The sequence below is a fragment of the Plasmopara halstedii genome (assembly GCF_900000015.1).
Source record: "Plasmopara halstedii genome assembly, contig: Scaffold_614, whole genome shotgun sequence".
Taxonomy (NCBI): Eukaryota; Oomycota; class Peronosporomycetes; order Peronosporales; family Peronosporaceae; genus Plasmopara; species Plasmopara halstedii.
The window spans coordinates 1,347,641-1,367,384 of NW_020187532.1; the positions used below are offsets into that span (position 1 = coordinate 1,347,641).

General features: G+C 42.8%; 2 protein-coding genes across 2 annotated transcripts; one reads left to right on the forward strand and one right to left on the reverse strand.

Annotated features, from left to right (window-relative positions):
* Positions 1-7,371: 7,371 nt before the first annotated feature.
* On the forward strand, positions 7,372-7,842 carry PHALS_12299 (Chloroperoxidase; the record flags this gene model as incomplete). Its single annotated transcript, XM_024727823.1, has 1 exon — positions 7,372-7,842. The coding sequence occupies one exon, from the start codon at positions 7,372-7,374 to the stop codon at positions 7,840-7,842; it is 471 nt and encodes a 156-aa protein (XP_024578361.1).
* A 3,023-nt stretch (positions 7,843-10,865) lies between these two features.
* On the reverse strand, positions 10,866-12,290 carry PHALS_12300 (Phosphatidate cytidylyltransferase; the record flags this gene model as incomplete). Its single annotated transcript, XM_024727824.1, has 1 exon — positions 10,866-12,290. The coding sequence occupies one exon, from the start codon at positions 12,288-12,290 to the stop codon at positions 10,866-10,868; it is 1,425 nt and encodes a 474-aa protein (XP_024578362.1).
* Between the last annotated feature and the right edge of the window lie 7,454 nt (positions 12,291-19,744).

Sequence of the window (19,744 nt, forward strand, 5' to 3'; positions counted from 1 at the left end):
GACGTGTAGCCCCGTTACACATTTGGTAGCACTTGTAATCAATCACAAGAGTCGGCTATGCCTTGCCATCCATTCTGAATGTATCTTTTGTGAGGTCAGAATACGTGCCCGGTACCACTGAACACGATCGAAGAGCGTATGTCAGTGTCTTGAAGAGGCCAAGGAAGTGACAGCACCAAACCACTTCACCTACTGTCGCTCACCAGCTTCGATAATGCACATGACACCCACAGGTGCGCTCCGATGGGCGTCAGTGTTGGAGTCAATGACACACCGTGAGGTCGCTGATGCAATAAATCTAGCCCCTTTAGGAGAGGGACCGAAACCCTTCTTCCTTTAAATGCGGGAGGTTATATGATCATAAATTCGGCCAAATTGTAAACGGAGCAAAAATGCATTGCACTTGCGGTCATCAAATCCGAATGCCGTGGCAAAAGATGTGCAATACCACTACAGAGAAGACGTGGAGCGATCGAAGCGATATGTATACGTTACTTGCACCGCCTACGTAAGCTTACAGATTGCGTTTGAGGCTTTTCGCTACCCATCAGAAAGGTGAGAATAAGCAATTATAACAAAAATTTCAAATTCTTATTCCCGCAATGGCATCAGACGCGTTAAAGGTGGAGGTAAAGGTCACTGTATCTGTTGACGTCTCTGAAAGTCTTACGTATTTGTTCGAAGCGGTGGTAGTTTTTGCATTGAATGTGGAGTGATGGAGGTTTATCAGAATAATTATTTTTGGTCTTTCAAATACGCAACCGGTAGTACCAGTATTGTGGTCTATGTAACTCTTCTGGGCAAGATGACTTATCTCGCCACTGTGCTCAACACTAGCTTGAAAATGTCATGCACTGACCATTTGCAAACAGGTGTCAATCGCGATGCAGAGAACGTTCATCAAATCTTTTAGGCGGTGAGACCGCAATGCTGGAACGATTTGTGCCGACGCACCGAGCGTGCGCTGATTAACGCAGCACATACCTTACAGCTTAAATTTATTTCTATAAATAGTTTGGTAAGCTCCGAAAGCTTCAAATATCGCCCCAAAATGGCTCTAATCATTTCTGGAAGAGGCTATCGATACAATACGACTTGCCGATTTCAGCCCGGCTAAATTTTATAGCATTATCAGTAGTTTATCCAAATGAAATTGAACGTTATGCGTAGGGTGCAAGACGCTATGGCTGAGAACCATGAAAAGCAAAAGCCACACGATGATACCAGAGGCATGCGTAACACACACGAGTATGTATTGGAGCAAAAGGATTTGTTTAATGTGTTTAGTCTATCTACGCATGCAGTGACTGAGGTCTATTGATCCAAGCTCCGGCACTATGCGCGGTCGTGGAAATATGAGATCGAGTTATAAAGTAAATATCTGAAAGAGAATGCGGACAAACCGATAGTTCTATTTGGTCGTTCGTTAGCCATACCACGATCCGGCTATTTCGAGCAATTCGGGTGTGATGAGCTCTCTTATAGACAAAACAAAGATTCTACTATCTCTTGTAGCCAATCTACTCTCTACTCGATAGATGCATCCCGGTTGTGATTTGCTTGGGGTGTCTCAAACCAGGCAAATCACAACAATACTGCGATTCTCACAGTTGATCGACGTGCCGCCAAAACCAGAAGAGCTCACAAGCGCCTTCCGCGGGAGCGTTGACCTAAGCCGTCTCTGCGTAATGTGCTAGATCCGCCCAGTTTCACGCGTAAAGTTTTGGCTAGCTAACGAATACACAAGGGCTATTACCAGTGCCAACATAGAAAGATACCCTCAGTCCGAAAGAACATGGGAGTCTTAGTTTCCACTTCGGCAGTCAGACCCTGATAACATAACCACTTACCATCCAGCAAATCATCGGCTTCAGACCTTTAAAAAAAGGTAGGGTCACCCCGTCCTTCCTCTTTTGAACAGACATATACTTTGAAGACCGCGATAAATATTTTTATCGCTCCTTCCTGAGACTTACTACCACTTCCGCCTTCCGAGCACAGCTCTGGCCAACAATAAATATAAAAGTGCTGGCAATGACATGTCTTGCACGGAAGCGATTGCAACTTTGGATCAACGGAAAAGGCGTTTTTGTTTTCTGGTAAAAGTGGTAATATGACTCGTTAATGCTCTACTAGGACGCCTAAATTTTTTTATTTTTATTTGACTACTGTCTCACTTTGTGACGCCTGAATTTTTTATTTTTATTCGACTAGTGTCTCGGTCACGCCAAACCTAAAATGAGAACGTATCTCGTATTAATTCTGAGTGCTGAATAATGTTTACACTGTCAAGTAATCAACTCAACTTGGATGGTTAGCATCCCCTTTGTCACTGTTACACATAGCCCATCACAAGTCGCACAAATCTCGATTGCGTAGTTGACAAAAAAAATTTGTTCGCGTGCAGTCTAATAATCTTAACAGTCGCGCGATGTACCAATGCTTCTCAGTCTTTAAGGGCTATCCATGGCTTTACAAAGCTCAAGACACCGATACAAACATATGACAAACCTAAACTTATAGCCTAATATATTTAGATGCATTAATCCATTTAAAGCTAGGTCCGATATTCAAAAGATTCAATAAAGCTAATTTTTCCGACCAAGCCGCTCTGTGCCTACTGAGACTTGACGTTTCCCCGCAAAACGTTTATCACTCACCTTCATATGAGAATTCGGCCCTCCGTGCCTTCGGCCAGAAGTAAATTATCACTTAAAGCGCAGATGATTTAATGAGACGTCGTTTCGCCGCAACTAGAAGAACCCCCTCTCTTCTTCTCAACATGGCTGAGATGCATCGTTCTAGGTGCCCGAAGAGCCTGGGCTCCCAGCACTATATCCCTTTCTTGCGGCGCGGAAGTTGTGCTCCGCATTGAATGCGATACCCACCGCTTATGGGTAAGGTATGGGAACCGCATCTTTCGGAGATTTAATGAAAATGCCCCCCCCCCTCCGGTAACGGGTCTGAAGACATTGCGGCGATAAAAGTTCCTTACTCCTGGACAAAGCCCCCCAGTCTGAGTCGGTCTTGAAAGGTGGATAAGAATTTGAGCGTACCGAATACGCCTCAAAAACCTGCGATATCTGTCGCAACAAATCATTCTATGTTATGATTGCTACTTTTACTGGTGTATTACACGCAGGCACCCACTCTCGCGCACATACTAGCTTGGAAATCGCAGCGCGACATTCTGTGACGCCGTTTTATACAAGGTCAAATTGAGTGCCATCTCAACTTAACTTTTCTATAGATAGAGATTTTCTCCGTCCCGGAACTCAAAAGCTAGGACTCTCAACACCAGTGATATCATGGTCAAACTCATTTGCCTCCCATCAGCACCGCGTAAGGCGGACATGACCTATCTAGCGCATTATCAAAGCGAGGAAATCATTTTGGGAAAGCTATTACTGTTCTAGCCGTCTATCCTCATATTCTTTGATGCCATCGGTACCCACGATGGACAAAATTTGTTACGCTGGTCGATTCGTCTTGAGAACAGATATTCAGATATCTCATGCTCCATCTTCATTGAGAACACAGTTTTTCACAACTCTGTCGTGGGGCTGATTACAAAAACTACCGAATGCAATGGTTAGCCGTACGTATTGCGCAAAGGAAGCTATGACTCTCAGAGTCCGCTTTTCCAATCCACAGAGGTTGTGCTTGCGCGCTCCAAACAGGAGTGCAACCAAGACCCTTTTATAAAGGCATTGCTTTAAATCTGCTCCAGTGTTTCTAAGGAATATATATGAATTAAATTCTATTGAGACTAATATCAGGAACATCTTTTATTGTCTCATATCATAAGACTGCCTTTTTTCAAACGTGCACACAGTAGCCCACGAGCACCTCGAGTCTCTCCATTTTTAAGCTCCGTGATATTCATAAGACCCGATATTCGGGTACTCACTGATACTCACAATAATGCCTCTTGCGATTTGGCGCATCGTCCAATTTTATAATCCTGGACATGAGATAGTGTGCCGTGTGCAGCGTTTTTCACCGGCAAGTGATTCTAGTTTAGTGTCAAGTTCTGGTCGGTAGCTGGGTTACCTCATACAGACAAGCGGGGCTCTTGACAGCAAGAATATTTTACATTGATGTCCATGCGGTGACCTGTACCTCTCGAAAACATCCAAAACCAGCACTTGTTTCGGACGTCTGCCTTACTATAATCGGCTCAAAAGTCGTGAGGCGATGTGTCTTCCTTGTCCAGTGCGCGAATTGGGCACAATACTCTTCGGTATTCTTATCAGTATTCAGTTGTGTTCAGGATGGACTAAACCGACCGCTGCTGCTCCAAGCGCAGACAACCTCATGGGAAAATATGATTTCTTGGATCGGTTAGCGCTTTTGGAACGACTCCGCGTGCTTGTCATGCTAAATGTGAGCAAAAGGCTCGCACGCATAAACGTGTTAAGGATCCGTTTAAGTACAGCGCGAACCATCAGAAAATTAGCATCATAATTTCGACGCGACGAAGCCTGGAAAACTGCTACGTTGAACTTGTAGACAGTTAAGCTGGGGTTCATGAGCTAAATCCAGGTAAAACCTTTCGAGCTGGATGTAGTCGTAAGTTTTGCTGCGGGATCCGCAATCCTTTCGCCGTGAGAAACGGGAAACAACTAAGTAATTAATTCAAATGAGTGGCGGAGCTTAGAGTACGTATCTTGGTAAACAGCTTCGTGAAATGAATGAGGTCCGCTTCGAAATGGGGGTGTGTAATGTAATACGTGCTGTATTCTATGTACTTACACTATTGTGCGATTGTGCGAGCTTTTCATTACGCTTCCGTATATTTGTGCAAACTCGAAGGCGCGAAAATATCGGTACTAATGAGGGCGGTGGGACTTGTAAAGGAGATGTTTGTAGAACACGTGGGTTATTAATCTCACATCGTACATTTTTTACATACTATATCAGTACTAATTTACAGATATGATTTGATTTATATTCACTTCCAAAATTGAATGAAAGTAGTGAGTGCATCGGGGCTGCCGTAGCTCTATCGCTCAGAGGAAGCTAAGCTAAGGTCACCTAACTTCGTCTATACTAATAACCTGTTCGAGTGTAGCGGATCGAAATCCGATTACTCCAAGAGTAACCACAACCTCAACTCAAGGCAAATAAACTCTTTCGTTCGAAATATAAATTGCATATTCCTGTTTCAACTGCGGCAAAGCCTTGTACTTTAATCTATAGGTTTATCTAGTTAAATAGAAGAACCTTATAAAAGTGCATAAATACTGGCTGACCCAGCCACGTAGTGACTTCTTGTTAAGGTGTAGCCGCACCATTGTGTGGTCATACCAAATTGTGTGACCCACGCCTTCATATGTAATGTAACTTCGTTACAAGTAGATTGATACTAAGCTTCGTTAGAGTCTCTCGGTTCCGCTCATGGGTGAGGCGTGTAGACCTACCTCAGTTCGATTCTTACACGGACCCACTGAGCTAGATTGTACTTGTGTAAGATGCACAGCAATCCCTGCAGCGGTGATCTACTATCAATGCGAGGCCGTGAGCGGAAGGTACAGCTGCCGCTATTTAGTTATACTATTCGATGGTAGAGTAAAGAGAAACTAGAAGATCAAGAATTACGTCTTTCATCCCGGTATACAACACAGCTTTTCATCAAGAGAAAGCTTTCTTGACAAATTTAGCCAACATGATGCTTTTCTCTTTTTTAGCTTGAGAAGTCACTGTTATGAAGTTCAGATGAAGAACAGATGTTCACATTCATTTCCTCGTCATACTCGATGATACAAAGCAGGCAGAAGTATCAGAACTATTTTCACTGCATACCAGGATGGTAGAAATTTCCACAGAAATTGATTCAGTTGGCAAGTACACTCATCCCCAAATATTCAACTACTAATACTCAATACGCATTTCTGTCTTCGGTAGTATAAAAACCATATTTACTAATAGCAAAACATACAATAATCATTCATCGGTAGTACAACCGGTATTAGTGACCTACACTCATTACTTTATGATTGACTTGTGTGCAGGAAAAGGTCGTTTTGTGCATTTTTTCTACATTGGATGTATTGCTATGCAAAAAAGATGCGATCTAACTGAACACATGACTCAGGAAATGATAATCCTTAAAGTTAATGAACGTAATGTAAACAAAATGATATTCTTTTGTCTGTTGCTGTAAAGTTCTTGCTGTAAATTCTTCGCGAGGCATATTTCTCCAGGAGATGGTTGGTTCTCGACGACAGCTGAAATAAACAAGCCTTGCAGCAGAATAGCACCATCCCGCCTCATTGTAAGCTCTGAGCTTGATTTATTCCCACGAGAGTACGTTATACACACTTGATTATCCTTTGCATCGTCAACAACTTCAATGTCAAGATGAAATTAAGCTCGTCTGTGAGCCACTTTCTAAAAGTAATGCTTGCTTCTGCTAAAATTCGTTTTTCCGCCTCTTCAAGTGAAATGGCCATTAGAAGTTAAAACTATGATACTGCCCAGACAACTATTCCGCAACCCAGATTCGTGGTTAGGCACCTGGCAGGTAGTAAATTAGAGAACAATTTTTAAGTAAAGCAAATAAAGTCACAAACGGGGCCAGTGTAGCAGTTTCAGAACCCCGTAAAATGATCCGAAGCTGGCCAGCTGCTCAAAAATAATCTGAATGTCAAATGCTCGCAGTATCATGTCCAAAGTTCTTTTATGTTTATGGCACCATGGTCAGGTTTAACATAATTGGACATACGGAGCAACGCACAGTGAGAAGCATCACTTCATATCTATATGAGCATAAAGCCAGAAAGATGTTGAAGGCACTTTACTTCCATTTCTTTATGATGTGCCGTACAATATAAGGGCATCATTAGAACAAGACGACAGTAGCCTGCCATAAAACACTAAAGCGTATCATCATAAATCAGATGATGACGTCTATTACGACACCGTCTCGAAGGATGGCAAAGTGAACTCTACAGATAGAAGACAGAATCAATAGAAAGAGCACAATGTTCGTACGGAACATCTACTGGTGTCAAATAACTGATCTCATTGTCAGGGCTTACTTGCCCAGAAGACGATTTGGATTTTAATTCTCATTCTTGAATTCTATTTCTTGCACGCATTTCCCTTCCCATGGTTTCTGTCATTTCCAGTCTCGCCACCGCCGCGGTCGTCATCTCATTTGCAGATCCTTGCTCCGGCACGTTCTATCCCCAGAGCGTAGGCCAATATTACAAGCCTTTAGACGCTTCGGGCTTTACAAATACGACGGCGTTCTGGCGCAGGGGTCCCTGCCCTGCCCTCAACTCGCTCGCCAACTCCGGCTACATTGAACGCAACGGACAAAACATCTCGAAATCATCCATAAATGATGCAGTTAAAACTCACTTTATGATGTCCGATGATCTCGTTGCCGTGCTTTTGTCAAACGTTCCTGAAACTATATCACTCAACGGTCTGTCTGCTTATGGCCATCAGATTTCGCTGCCTCGACTCCCGACATACTTAGGACACGATCCAGCTGTAGTTGATGTAACGCTGGTTGAGAACCTGTTAACGCAAGCAAAAGATGGATATTTGGACGCTCAAGGGGTCGGGAACTCGTACAAGGCTCGAATCAACACTTATCAAAGCGACCCACGTTTTAATTTGAGCGAGAGTCAGCTGAGTCAAGCGTTCGGCGAAGGATCGTTTCTTTTGCTTGTTTTTGGCGGAAATCGCGATGATCGTATCTCGACTGAACACACTCGCTCCTTTCTCATTGAAGAAAAGTTCCCGGACAACTGGGTACCTTCGTCTACTTACGTCACACTTGACCAATCACGCAACGTTGCAGATCAGATTCGTGCTGTCGTGGTGTAAATTCTGGTTGTCGATTTTCCCTCATGACCGAGCAATTCGACATGCAATGCTGCAATTGTTAATGTTTGTTGAATGTCATAAAAGCAGCTATTGATTTCATTATGTGTCAGTATGTAGTGTTGGTAAATAATACTCATATTGATTAAGTTTTCGTGTCGCGAATTTCATTTATCTAATTTCTCTTCGAAATACTGAAGGACAGTCTCTGAAATAAACATTTCAGTCTCAGATTTACTATGGTGCCGTCATTTCCTTGGAAATCATGAGGCTGCAGAATGCGTCTCAATGGTTTTCTTCAAATTTTTTAGCCTTTAACCACAAGTTAAAAGTTACGATTCCTAAAGTCGGACGCATGTTTCGATTGGGCTTCACTTATCCAATTCACACTCCGGGATGTAGTAGGCTGTCTGATCATTGACACAAGCTGGCGGTGAACATCAATCATCAACTTTTGTTATGAGATAGCGAACGTTTTTATACAAGCTGTCGACTATTAAACGTTGAGAAGAATAGTGTTTTTTTTAATGAGCCCAAAGCCAAAACGTTCATCGTTAATTTTTCTGACGCAATCAGTCATTCATTGTTGCCTTATTTCATATGTAAATCTAACTTTGTTCTAGGAGCATGTTCTAGGAGCAACATAAAAGTATTTAGTAAATTTGGCGCGATCATAATCTTGGTTTTCAGTGCACGAAATTACAAAAGTTAGCACCAGGCTTCCTCGGGAAGCTATTTTACTTTAAATAGCACACCGTAAACGCCCGCTCAGGATTTTTATACTCCTTGAACTTCATTGACCCAGGTGGTGTAAAGTAATTAGCTAAATTGAAGATCTCGTTGTTACTCTTCTCGGATATCAGTTTCGTTAGAACTTTCAATATTATTCTTTCTACTGACCCTTTCGAACCAGTGCCTTAAATGCTGAACACCCAGCTATCAAGTTTTATTATGTAGAATATTGTTTGGTTTTTACCTCTCAGAATTAATTTTTTAAGATGCGTATTCCAATAACGATCTGGTTTTGCAGTTTTCAAAACGATCGATCCTTGAGGCTTGATCGTATCAATCGTTGGATGGCTTAAATGCTTGTATTCTTCTGTAAGAGACAATCAAGTATGTATGTTTATACCTCGATCGTAAGCACTCGACAATTTAAGTTATAGTATCACAAAAATTTATACTGTTTTCAGGTTTGGGTTTTCCAATCATAGACCGAAATCTGCTAAGTCAATTTATTCGCGGTGCTATGTTCAACGTCATCCGAAAATGGACATAGGTATTTTGTCTCACAAAACTCCAAGAAAATGACGCGGCACAGATTTCGAAAGAAACTTATCTAAGCTCTGCGAAATGAATGGTACAGCAATATTTAAGGACTGCCAAGTAATAACAAGTTGTATAAATACTCCAATTCTACCAAATTGGCCCTTGATATCAGGACAAGTTGACCACTTGAAGCACGTATCGCTTGCAAGCAGTCTTTCGAAAAGGTTTTGGCTTAACAGTTTCTTTGAATAACAAAATTGCGTGTGTAGCTTTCAGATTGTCAAGCTTTTGTGAATCCAATAAGTGATTTTTATTACGGTGGCAGAGTATAATATCATAGAAAGTGTAGTTGATGTACCGTCGCAATACCATCTTCGGATACTTCCTCATTCGTTAGATGTCCTTCAATTACGCATTCCTGTGTCTATGGCACCGATAATCTCTATGCCATTGTTTCCACAGCCATCGTCTCGATTGCAAATCCTTGCAGCGGCACGACACCGAGGAAGAATACTTCAAGCCTTAGATGCTTCGGGTTTTCAATACGACAACATTCTGGCGCCACGTTCCGTTACCTGCGTTCGCCAACTTCGATTACATCGAGCGCAATGCGCAAAACATTCGTGTGCCCTCCAATTGTGAGGCTACCAAAAAGCACTTTATTATTACCGATGATTTCATCACAGCATTACTTGTAAGAGTGCCTGAAGCTTGTCATTTTGTGATTTGTCGGCCTCTGGACACGAGATGTCACTTCCGTTCTTCAAGTTACCTCGGCTTCGACTCAGCCTTGGTGAACATTGATCACCACTGATCGACAACCAGCCAGCGAAATCATAATGCAATGGAGTGGATCTCCCCGGCTATTTTGTGCACGTGTTCAGGTGTGAATAGAGTGGAAGAGGGTGCTCACTTGTCTGGGAATTTCTTTTCGATGAGAAAGGAGCGAGCGACGTTGGTCGAGATGCGAACATTGCGATTTCCGTCAAAGCTTCACCAAATCAAAGAGACTTAACTGAGCCTCTCTCTCACACTGAAACGGAGATCACTTTGAGTGCGCAATCGACCTTTGTAGGTGTTTCCGACCAAAAGATATTTAGCTTCCGGTGTAAGATTTTTCACAAGCCCACAGTCGACGTTTCAAGGTCTGGTGATCAAAAGAGTAGCTGCCAACTAAAAAATAATTTGTGTGTTGAACGTGAGATTCATTTGTCAAAGTGTCTGATAGCCTCTTGACCATGACCATGCCATTTTCAACACCTTATAGAGCCTCTGATCACTTTCTACTCAACTAATATCTACCTATGCCATTCGCGCAGTATCACTGGCAAAATTCGTCGGTCACCGGATGCTTGCACGTATGAGAATTAACTTTACTAGCGTTTGAAAGCGCTCGTGAACGAGAAATAAGTCGAAAATTTAATGTACCACGTCCAGCACTGAGTCTGTTAATCGAAGTTTCTCATGCCGCGCAGACAGGTCGTTCTAGATCTTGGCCACGATTGAAGGCAGTCGGTTTCTTCACCGATTGCTAAGACTTTTCATTTCAAATCAATATGTAATGCAATCGTGTGTAACTTTAATATCACTGATATCAAGAGTTCAACTTGATGAAGGAGGCTAAGAGGAACCGTGACACGCACTCAGCTTACGTGCACATTGACGAAAAAAACATACTGCATGAGAATTACGTTTTCGGAAAAATGCAGCCATAAGCAGTTTCTTACTGTATATTAATTCTGAACATGGATAAATCATTATTGAGGCTGATTAAAAACAGCACGTTGAAAGAAGGGAGCAAAGACCAGAGCCATAAAGAGAAGCGTATCGATACGATCTAGTACGCCGCCACCCACACAAAGATAGGAGCCTGTGGATGACACTTTGGCGATTTTCTTTAAACTCACGAGAAAAAGTTTACCGATATGGGCACACATCACTGCCCCAGCACTTAATAGCGCAACAAATGTTTTGTGCATGTTAAAATCAACGTATTGAGATACGAGAATTGCAGCTCCGACAGCAAAAGCGACCGCTCCGAGCAATTTTTCGACATTTTGCTGTGACGATACATGCTTTGTGAATGGATGAACCCATGGGGACTGTACAGTCTTCAAAATACTTACAGTAACAGACGATCCAAGCTCAGCACTCCATACGATGACAAAGAAACCAGCCAATGCCCCACTTTCGCAAACTCGAATTGATTGATCAAAGAGTCCGAGTACGGCCGCAGAGCAGCTTAAGTAAAGCATTCCAGCGACATCGAGGACGATCATAAGAGTCGATTCCATCACATCTTTGCTTGTTACAGCACGAGTTATAAGCAATAGGCACACACTGAGTAGCAGCAACGAATACGGCTCAATTACCACAGCCAGATGCCTGTCCATGATATTTCGACTATCCAATTCACCATCATGATCGTACACCAAACCACTTTCATGACTCGTGAATGCGTCGTCGGAGCGTAACACCACTTTTAACGATGATAGAAAAAAATACATATAACGAATTAGAACGCAAACCGCTGTCGACATATTTGGGGCCATGGCTGCCGAAAAGATACCAACAAATGTACTTTCAGCGACGTAAACCACAGGCATTTGTGTTCTTCCCGATACATTGCATAAAAGTCCCGTTAATCCGGCACCGAGTGCTGACAGTACCATTGCTGTCACAATGTTACTACGACAACAACATTTATCGGCAAGTGATGTGACAGCTACTGTATCTTCATCGACTGCATAAGCGATAATACGTCGATACATTTCCCTCGATGTCTGCTTTTCATGCAGTTTTAACGGCATATAAAGCTTGAGATGCACACGATATGCAAGCCATGAGAATTCGTGGCCAGCTAGAGCTACAAATGCTGCCAAAATGTATGGTAGCGCTCCTCCGCGACGTTCGCCGCGCTCCATGTCAACAGAAATATACGCAGCCAGAACGATGCCAATTGCTACTCCAAGAAGTAGCAGCGAGTGAAAGAACACACAAAGGAGCTGAAAGGAACTCAAACGTTTGGACGAGGTCACTCCTCCATACCATGAAAGAGCGAGTTGGTCTGACGCGCGCTGCGGTCGCAACATGGCTACAGACGATCCAGGTCGAAACGTAGCTACATTGTCGTCCGTTCCATCGGAATTTGTCGTAGATGGTAAGTTTGCGACGGAGAGCATACTGCTTCAATGCGGTGAGATCGCAAGCTATTCACATCGATACCTTGTGCATTGGATTGGGTGCATACTGAAAGCAAGTAGTGGGAGTTCAGTTCGACTGTTTTGTCAAATGATTTGAAAAAATAGTGTACAATTTAAGTTACAAGTTGTCTTTTTGTAAATTGGTTTGTTTGATATTCATTTGAGCCCTCTCCAGATCGTGCGAACGAGATAGAAAAGTGTTGCTGCTGATTTCAAATTTTTCAATCAATCATTGCAGCTGACGGGCGAAAAAACGGTGAAATCTCTTTCATTCAGAAAGTTGAGATTGGGATGGTTTCAGCCACGCTCCAGACATGGCGACAGCGCATTGCGGTTCCAAATTTCAAGCTTGAAGGCCGCGTGCAAGAATATACACTTACGTGCAATACCTCGGTAATACTCTTCCGCAATGTGGGACAATTTGAAGCGACAGATCACGCCTGTGTTCGCACCACCTAACAGCAAGAAATGATGGGCTATGTCCAGGAGGTACGAACTCTAGTCGTCGCGAAAACGTCTGGCCCAATCCCGGAGTCAGTGGCAATTGTCATCTTTATGCAGGGTCTCTGAACTCATGTGGCTTCCAACTAGACCTTTCTGCTTCATCCGTACATCTTTCGGAGATGCAAATGGTGCTGTATATAATGCGGAAAACAACTTCGTACCGCGAGATCGGGATGAGGTACTGAAAATGGTGGCTCACAGAGCGTGCCAGAGACGATGGACCTTGGGCATATAAAGAGGTAAGAGAATAATTACTTAGCTACTGAGTAGATCCGCGGTAACTGCAAACGTGTATTTTACCGCGAAAGGAGCATCTGCGCTTTGTGGAACTACGTTGCTCTGGGCTGTTCACAAAGGTTCGGCCCTCATGCAAAGGTGGACAACGAACCCCTCGCATGTACAAGTCGGATCCCAGTAGGCACATCATAACTTACTGAGAAGTGACTTGTTAATATTTTCCTCGTGAAGGTCGTGCTCTATGGGCCAGTTCAATAGAAGCGATTCCATCTAAACGAGGGGGGCTCATATACTGCGACTGTCAGTTGTAGATATTAATGTCTCGGGTTCTGTGATAAAAGGATAGTTTTGATCGATTCAGAATCGTTTCGCAATTATATTGACGTGCGGCTGTCGGAACCAGTAGACAATTTGCGGGTAAGATGTCGAAGGTTACCTCCTATATCCAGATGATATCGATGGACTTTAAGAGCGTAAAGTGTTGGCTCGTCCAGAAGCTGAACTTCTAATTCATTCTCATCGCAGGCATGGCATCCATGAGCCATGGTTTATCTGAAAGTCAAAATAGCTAACGTCATGCATATCTCTTCAAAAGAAGATGTGACTAGTGAAACATTTCTGCTAGAAAGTGGAAGCACGTTTTTTGCAGGTGCAAAATTGCGACACGTTCCGTGCAGAATTCAGACTTGACCAATATTAATTGCAGTGGCAACGCTGAGTGTTCCAAGCAGAAAATAAAAGCTGCAGTCTTAAAACGAGAAGGAAAGAGCGATTGGCATATCGCCATTGGCATGTCGCGGCGGAAGAGATAGATTGTATTTCGTGATTTTGTGCCTCAAGCGGAGCGGTTCAGAAAAGGTGAGAGCTGTAGTCTCCTGTGCCAGTCCAATAAAGAGTGAAAGCGACTGGGCGTCGCAATAAAATTCTACCAGAGTCGGTGAAGATGACGAACAAATGGAATCCCCGAGTAGAAAAAACAAGCTATAACAATAAGAAGAACGATATATTCTTGTCACGATGCGCCGGTACTGATGAGTAGTGACTAATGTGTGACGGGCTCGCCGTGCTGAGCAGTGAAGCTTCACGGGCAAGCGACGCGACGAATTATTCTCTTGCGAATGAAGTGGTTACATAAGTTCCCTCCAGTCTCCCCTTACTGCCTCAGACAGACGATACATAGAGCCGAAAAATTGCAAGACGGTGAGGTCACTGAAATGATACGGCTGGCACCACAAGGGTAGCTGATCTTAGATTTCATAATGGGTGAATATTGTCATGGGGGATCTCGCTGAGCAACTTGTGCGCGGAGTGGGACATCTGATCTCAAATTTTCTACGTTTCATTTTTTGTTGAATGGATCCCAAGACGTGGTAACGAGAGATCTCCAACGCGGCCCAATCCAACAACATTCACAAGTCCTTTTAGTACGGAGGCACTGACCGATCTACATCGGCATTTACCTTTGCGAGGCTTCTCAACAAAGCAACTGGGAGAAAGAACCTTGTCCGCGCCAGATACACGCTTGTCTGTGTTGGCATATAGCTGATTCAAGTACATACATTCGAGCACTGTTCGCAGATTCTCGATATTGCTTTCCACATCCGAATTCGCATAATTTGCACTATAATGGACGAATTGATTGTCAAAATATGTGTATACTACGATGTGATTTGAAACGCTGGGTCACCAACGATTGAACATCTCAAGTGTATCAAACAGCGCATTTAGCAATCCGAGCCACTCCCAGAGAATCTCGCTCAGTGTACACATTGCAGGAAGATATATATTATAATCTTTCATCAGCAGTTGATAATTACCAAAACTAGGCCAAGGCCACTGAACAAAGTGCAGCCACCATTGCTGATAATAATTTTTCTAGTAATTGGCATTTACACCGAAATTGTGGCTGCGTTTAGCATACTATGACATGCACAAAATTCCTACTTGCCCTTCAACGTTTCGGAAATTAATAGTCGGTGCCATGTAAAAAGACCGTTTTTATCCCCAAAACTGCTTCGTCATTCGCTCAGGATGAAGCGGCAGTGATGCCACACTGCTTCCTTGGTAAGGATTATTGCCGTGTGATGCAATATTTGGCTTTGGACAAGGTCGAATTCATTACGAGCTCCCCAATTCAGATATAAAGCGAGTGTTCTTCACGCCTTATTATTCTTAAAAACAAATGATGACAAATGTCTTTATACTTCTTGACGATACCTTCCCATCTCTTGCATATAGTAATTTGCAAAACACCTCAACGGCGGAATTATTCATGACATGACGTCCTCAGCTTCTCTTCCGGTATCGACATAGCCAATTCGCTGACTGCACCGTCTTCCTGCTCCACGAACACATGATTTACAAATTGCTCAGAATAATCGTTTGCCGCATGTAGTGAGGCTAGACATACCAAAAGTAGGACTACACCAGTCACTCCAGTCAGTCATTGTTACCGTGGATTTATACTTCTGCTCACGGTGGGAACTTCATACAGTAGTACTAACTCATCGATACCGTCACATTGCGACAAAATTGAGCCATTTCTTAGCTTCAGGGCCTTGCCCACCAAATCCACCGGCTCTAACATGGGAGACTTCGACATCCAGATTCTGTTTTTTATCGGCATTGACACAGGGTATACCACTTTATAGTTGTTCCCTGCCTTCTCGACCTGGGGAAAACAACAAAGACTTGCTCTAAAAATATTGTGAGAACACGCCTGCTGCCACCTCTGTCTTCCGAGCTCTGCCCAAAGCGCATTGCGGTATCGTTGCTATCAATTTCGGATATAACCATACCCTGCATGGAAGCTTTTTTGCTTAGTGACCAGGTATAATACGCCCTGCTTCCTCGAAAATTAGATTCATGACTTCCAAGTATCCAAGTGCCTAATAACTGTGACTTTCGATCGAGTTATGGCACACGGCGTTCCAACCAGGATGACATCGGAACTCACATCAATTTTTGGACGAGATAAAAGTTTGTGCTCTCAACTTTACCTAAAAACCAAACGTGACCTCCAAACGTTTACTAGTGTTCCGCCGCAATACGGACATGAGTTGCAGCGGGGCTGCCGCAGATTTGCGCTTTGAGGAAACGAAAGTTAGGTAACCGACCTCTCGTTCTATACTCAGAACAAGTTCGAGTTTAGCGGATCGCGATCCGCTTACTCCAAGAGTAATTATAGCCTTAGTCCAAGGCTAATTAACTCTTCGGTCCAAATTCACAACTGACTTTCTTAATTTTTATCTGCGGCAAAGCCTCCTGATTTTAAATGCATAGGTTTTCCTAAATATGTATAGTAAACATCTCAATACATGTACCGTATTCTTGTTTGGGTGTGGTCACGCCATGCTCATCTGGCGTGACACACACCCCTGTTACCAGGGAATGTTTAATTCCCGTTGCATGAGCCGTATCCGTATTTGACATACCTATTTACCCGCGTGCTAACTATTTTTTTTACAGTTGCACGTCGAACATAACTCACCGACGCTTCTGAATACATCAAACACTTTCACAGCGATACAGAGCCCGAGACGGTAATGTTAACAACCAACAACCCTGTGCTGTGATTCTCACCTATCTTAAGACGAGTCACCCCCTATTGAGGGCAGGGTCTCGCTGACCGCGGCATCCACGAGTTCAAAATAGCCTGATTCTCTATTAATAGGCCGCTGGGACTTGACCTGACGTTCTAATGTGAAGGTCTGTCGTCCGCCCTAGAAAGGGAGCCCGACTCTTCGTACCTCTTAGTTGAGAGCGAAGAGGCATACAGGTTACGGCAATTGAGATTTCTTACAAATGAAACACACGCGAGTACATCGAATTTCTTACTGTCGTTTTTCGCTATCCCACAGCATGATTAATATCTATCGTCTCTACTACGCTCTCAAAGTACAATTTCTAGTATTACCATCCGGCTCCTGCGGCAATAAAGTTGTACTCCGCATTGAATGTCATGCTCACATTTTCCTCAAACGGTGAGGCGTAGAAGCAGAAAGTCTCGGTGCGGGCCGCACCCATTCAGAGACCCTTCTCGAAGGTGACTATTTTCACCGCCTCAGGTAAAGGGCCGGACATCATTGCGGCGATATCAATTCTTGATTGTTCGCCAAATCTGGTTTCCCTTGACGAGAGCAAAGAACTTCGAATGTACTCGAAATTTCTGACAAGGCGATGCGTATTTTTGCATCATCAGTTGCTTCGAATCGTCTAAGATTGAGGGCGTGCAGCGGGGCTGCCGTAGCTTAGCGCTTGAGGAAGCGTAATTTAGGTCACCGACCTTTCGTTTTTTACAAGAACCAATACGAGTGTAGCGGATCGCAGATCCGCTACCTCCAAGAGTAGTTAGTACCTTAACCAAGGTGTTCAAAACTGATTCTTATTTATTTTTATCTGTGCTAAACCGCCTCATTTTAAATGTATAAATTTTACTAAATATATCTAATAAAATCTAAATACATGCATAACTACTGGCTACCTACATAGTGCATTATAAATTGCGTACATATTCTTGTTTGTGTGTGGTCACACCATGCACATCTCGTGTGACACACACCCCTGCTACCAGGGTACGTGTAAGCCCGATAGACCTCTTTCGTCAAGTATTGCACGTAAGTGTTTATACTTGCACGCGTCTACCCGCTCGGAGACCGCCAACCCGACACACTGTTATTATGTTTTCGGCATAACCAAATTTATGGCTATATAGCTTTAACTTTTTAACCCGGATGGAGATTTTATTCGTCCTAACTCTCGAAGAGTTGAACGCTCATCATTTGCAGCCACATGGTGGGTACCATCTTTCCTCCTGTTGCACCCTGTTGTGGCGCACCTCCATAGATAGTGTACGTCTAGGCAAGTAATTACCATATCTGGCCCTTTGACCACTAGTATCCTGAATTCGTCGGAATCATAGTAATAAAGCTTACTATCTTAGTCTGGATCTCACGAAAATAAGTACTCTACAATGTCATTTGCCGTACCCACATAGACCACAAATCAGTCATTCTCAATCAGCGGATTGTTGCCAAATGTAACGGGCTGCCGTGCACTTTAAATAGAAGAAAGTTTCGACTCAAGAGTTCCGCGTCAACCATCGCACAGTGCGTACGCTCTACCCAGGAGTGGATTTCGATTTCAACAGTAGGTTTAATGCTATTTGGCTAATACCACATATGCGTTTAACTCTCATAAAAGCTATATTCGCTACTACATCAGCCAACACACCATGTCAACCACAAACCTTTCCGTTACGGTGTCCCGTGATGGATATGCATAAGCTTTACAATAGTGCATTATAATTTGCGTACAATTGTGTAAAATTTTATCTGATACGATATTGCATATGGATATACATAGTGCATTATAAATTGCGTACAATTGTGGAATATTGTATTTGATACATTTATACTGGTGAACACATCCCAACATCAAAAGTAAACTCAAACTTGATCTAGAGCATAAACCCCTGGTTACGAGTATAGTACTTTATTGTTGACAATGGAGTTGAATGTTTATACCAATCGACATATGACATCAATGAATGCGTTCGGTCAATCATAATCACTGAATGTCCATTTTATTCAATCATCAATTTATATTTGTAATGTCGGTTACAAAAGATGCTCAATTTAATTTGTTTAACACGTCGAAGTTTTATTTACTTGACAAACTACGCTTTCGCGCTGATACATGCGCGTTTTGTCTTGCTCTCGAATGTTTAATTTGCGAACCAGAATCGGTCGTTTCTAACGAAGCGACTTTAGCACTTGTTGAGTTGATTTCAATGCTCATATTGCTACTAACACCATTCCTGTGTCTGTTATATATCGTATGATCTCGAATTATTAATCAGAATTTTTTATACTAACCCCAGCTAGAACTAAGACTCGGATTCGGTAACGAGAAAAACGTAATGAAGCAACATCTAGTATATATTTGAATACATCACTTTAAATATTGCAGTGTGCAGAGCTGTTTTGTAATGTTTGGTAGCAAAAAAAAATATCTTCCAGTATTTCTGCGTCACCTTTGCTCACTAAATACAAATACTTCTTTCTCGGGTAGGTCAAGGAGATGCTACGCGTCATAAATGCTTTCGATAGTTGCTTGGCAAAGCTATAAAAGGCCTCTGCGCTTACTTTCATGGAATGCTCAACTGTCGCTGCAACCAATATTTGATCAATATTTCATAATGTTGAAATGGCATTAACAAATCAACCAGCTTATTATCAATACGTAATGCTTACTAGATATCATATTTCGATGAAGTACAATATTGTCCTCATATGCTACTACCGCAGCGTCTAGATAGAGGATCTGGCTTGGCAATTGAGCCCTAATGTCGCTGTAGCGAATAAGGTGCTATGAGTGAAGTGCGTGGACAAACGTAGTTGATAACATTCGGCAGGGCTTGTACCAGAAATTTCAATCAATTGATTCTAAAAAATCATCTGTTAATTCCAACCAGCAAAATATATTTACGATACTAATGCGTTATGGCTGACTCTCATAAATTTCGTTTGATATTTAATTACTGGGCCGCTGCTTGAATCTCGTCTGTCATTTTTCTCGACTCATCAAGGCGAATCACGGATGCGCGCTTCCAACCGGCAGGGAACTTTTCGTCTATGAAGAAGTCATTGATAACGCTCACTGAAACGGTGTTATTGTTCATTTTACTGCCG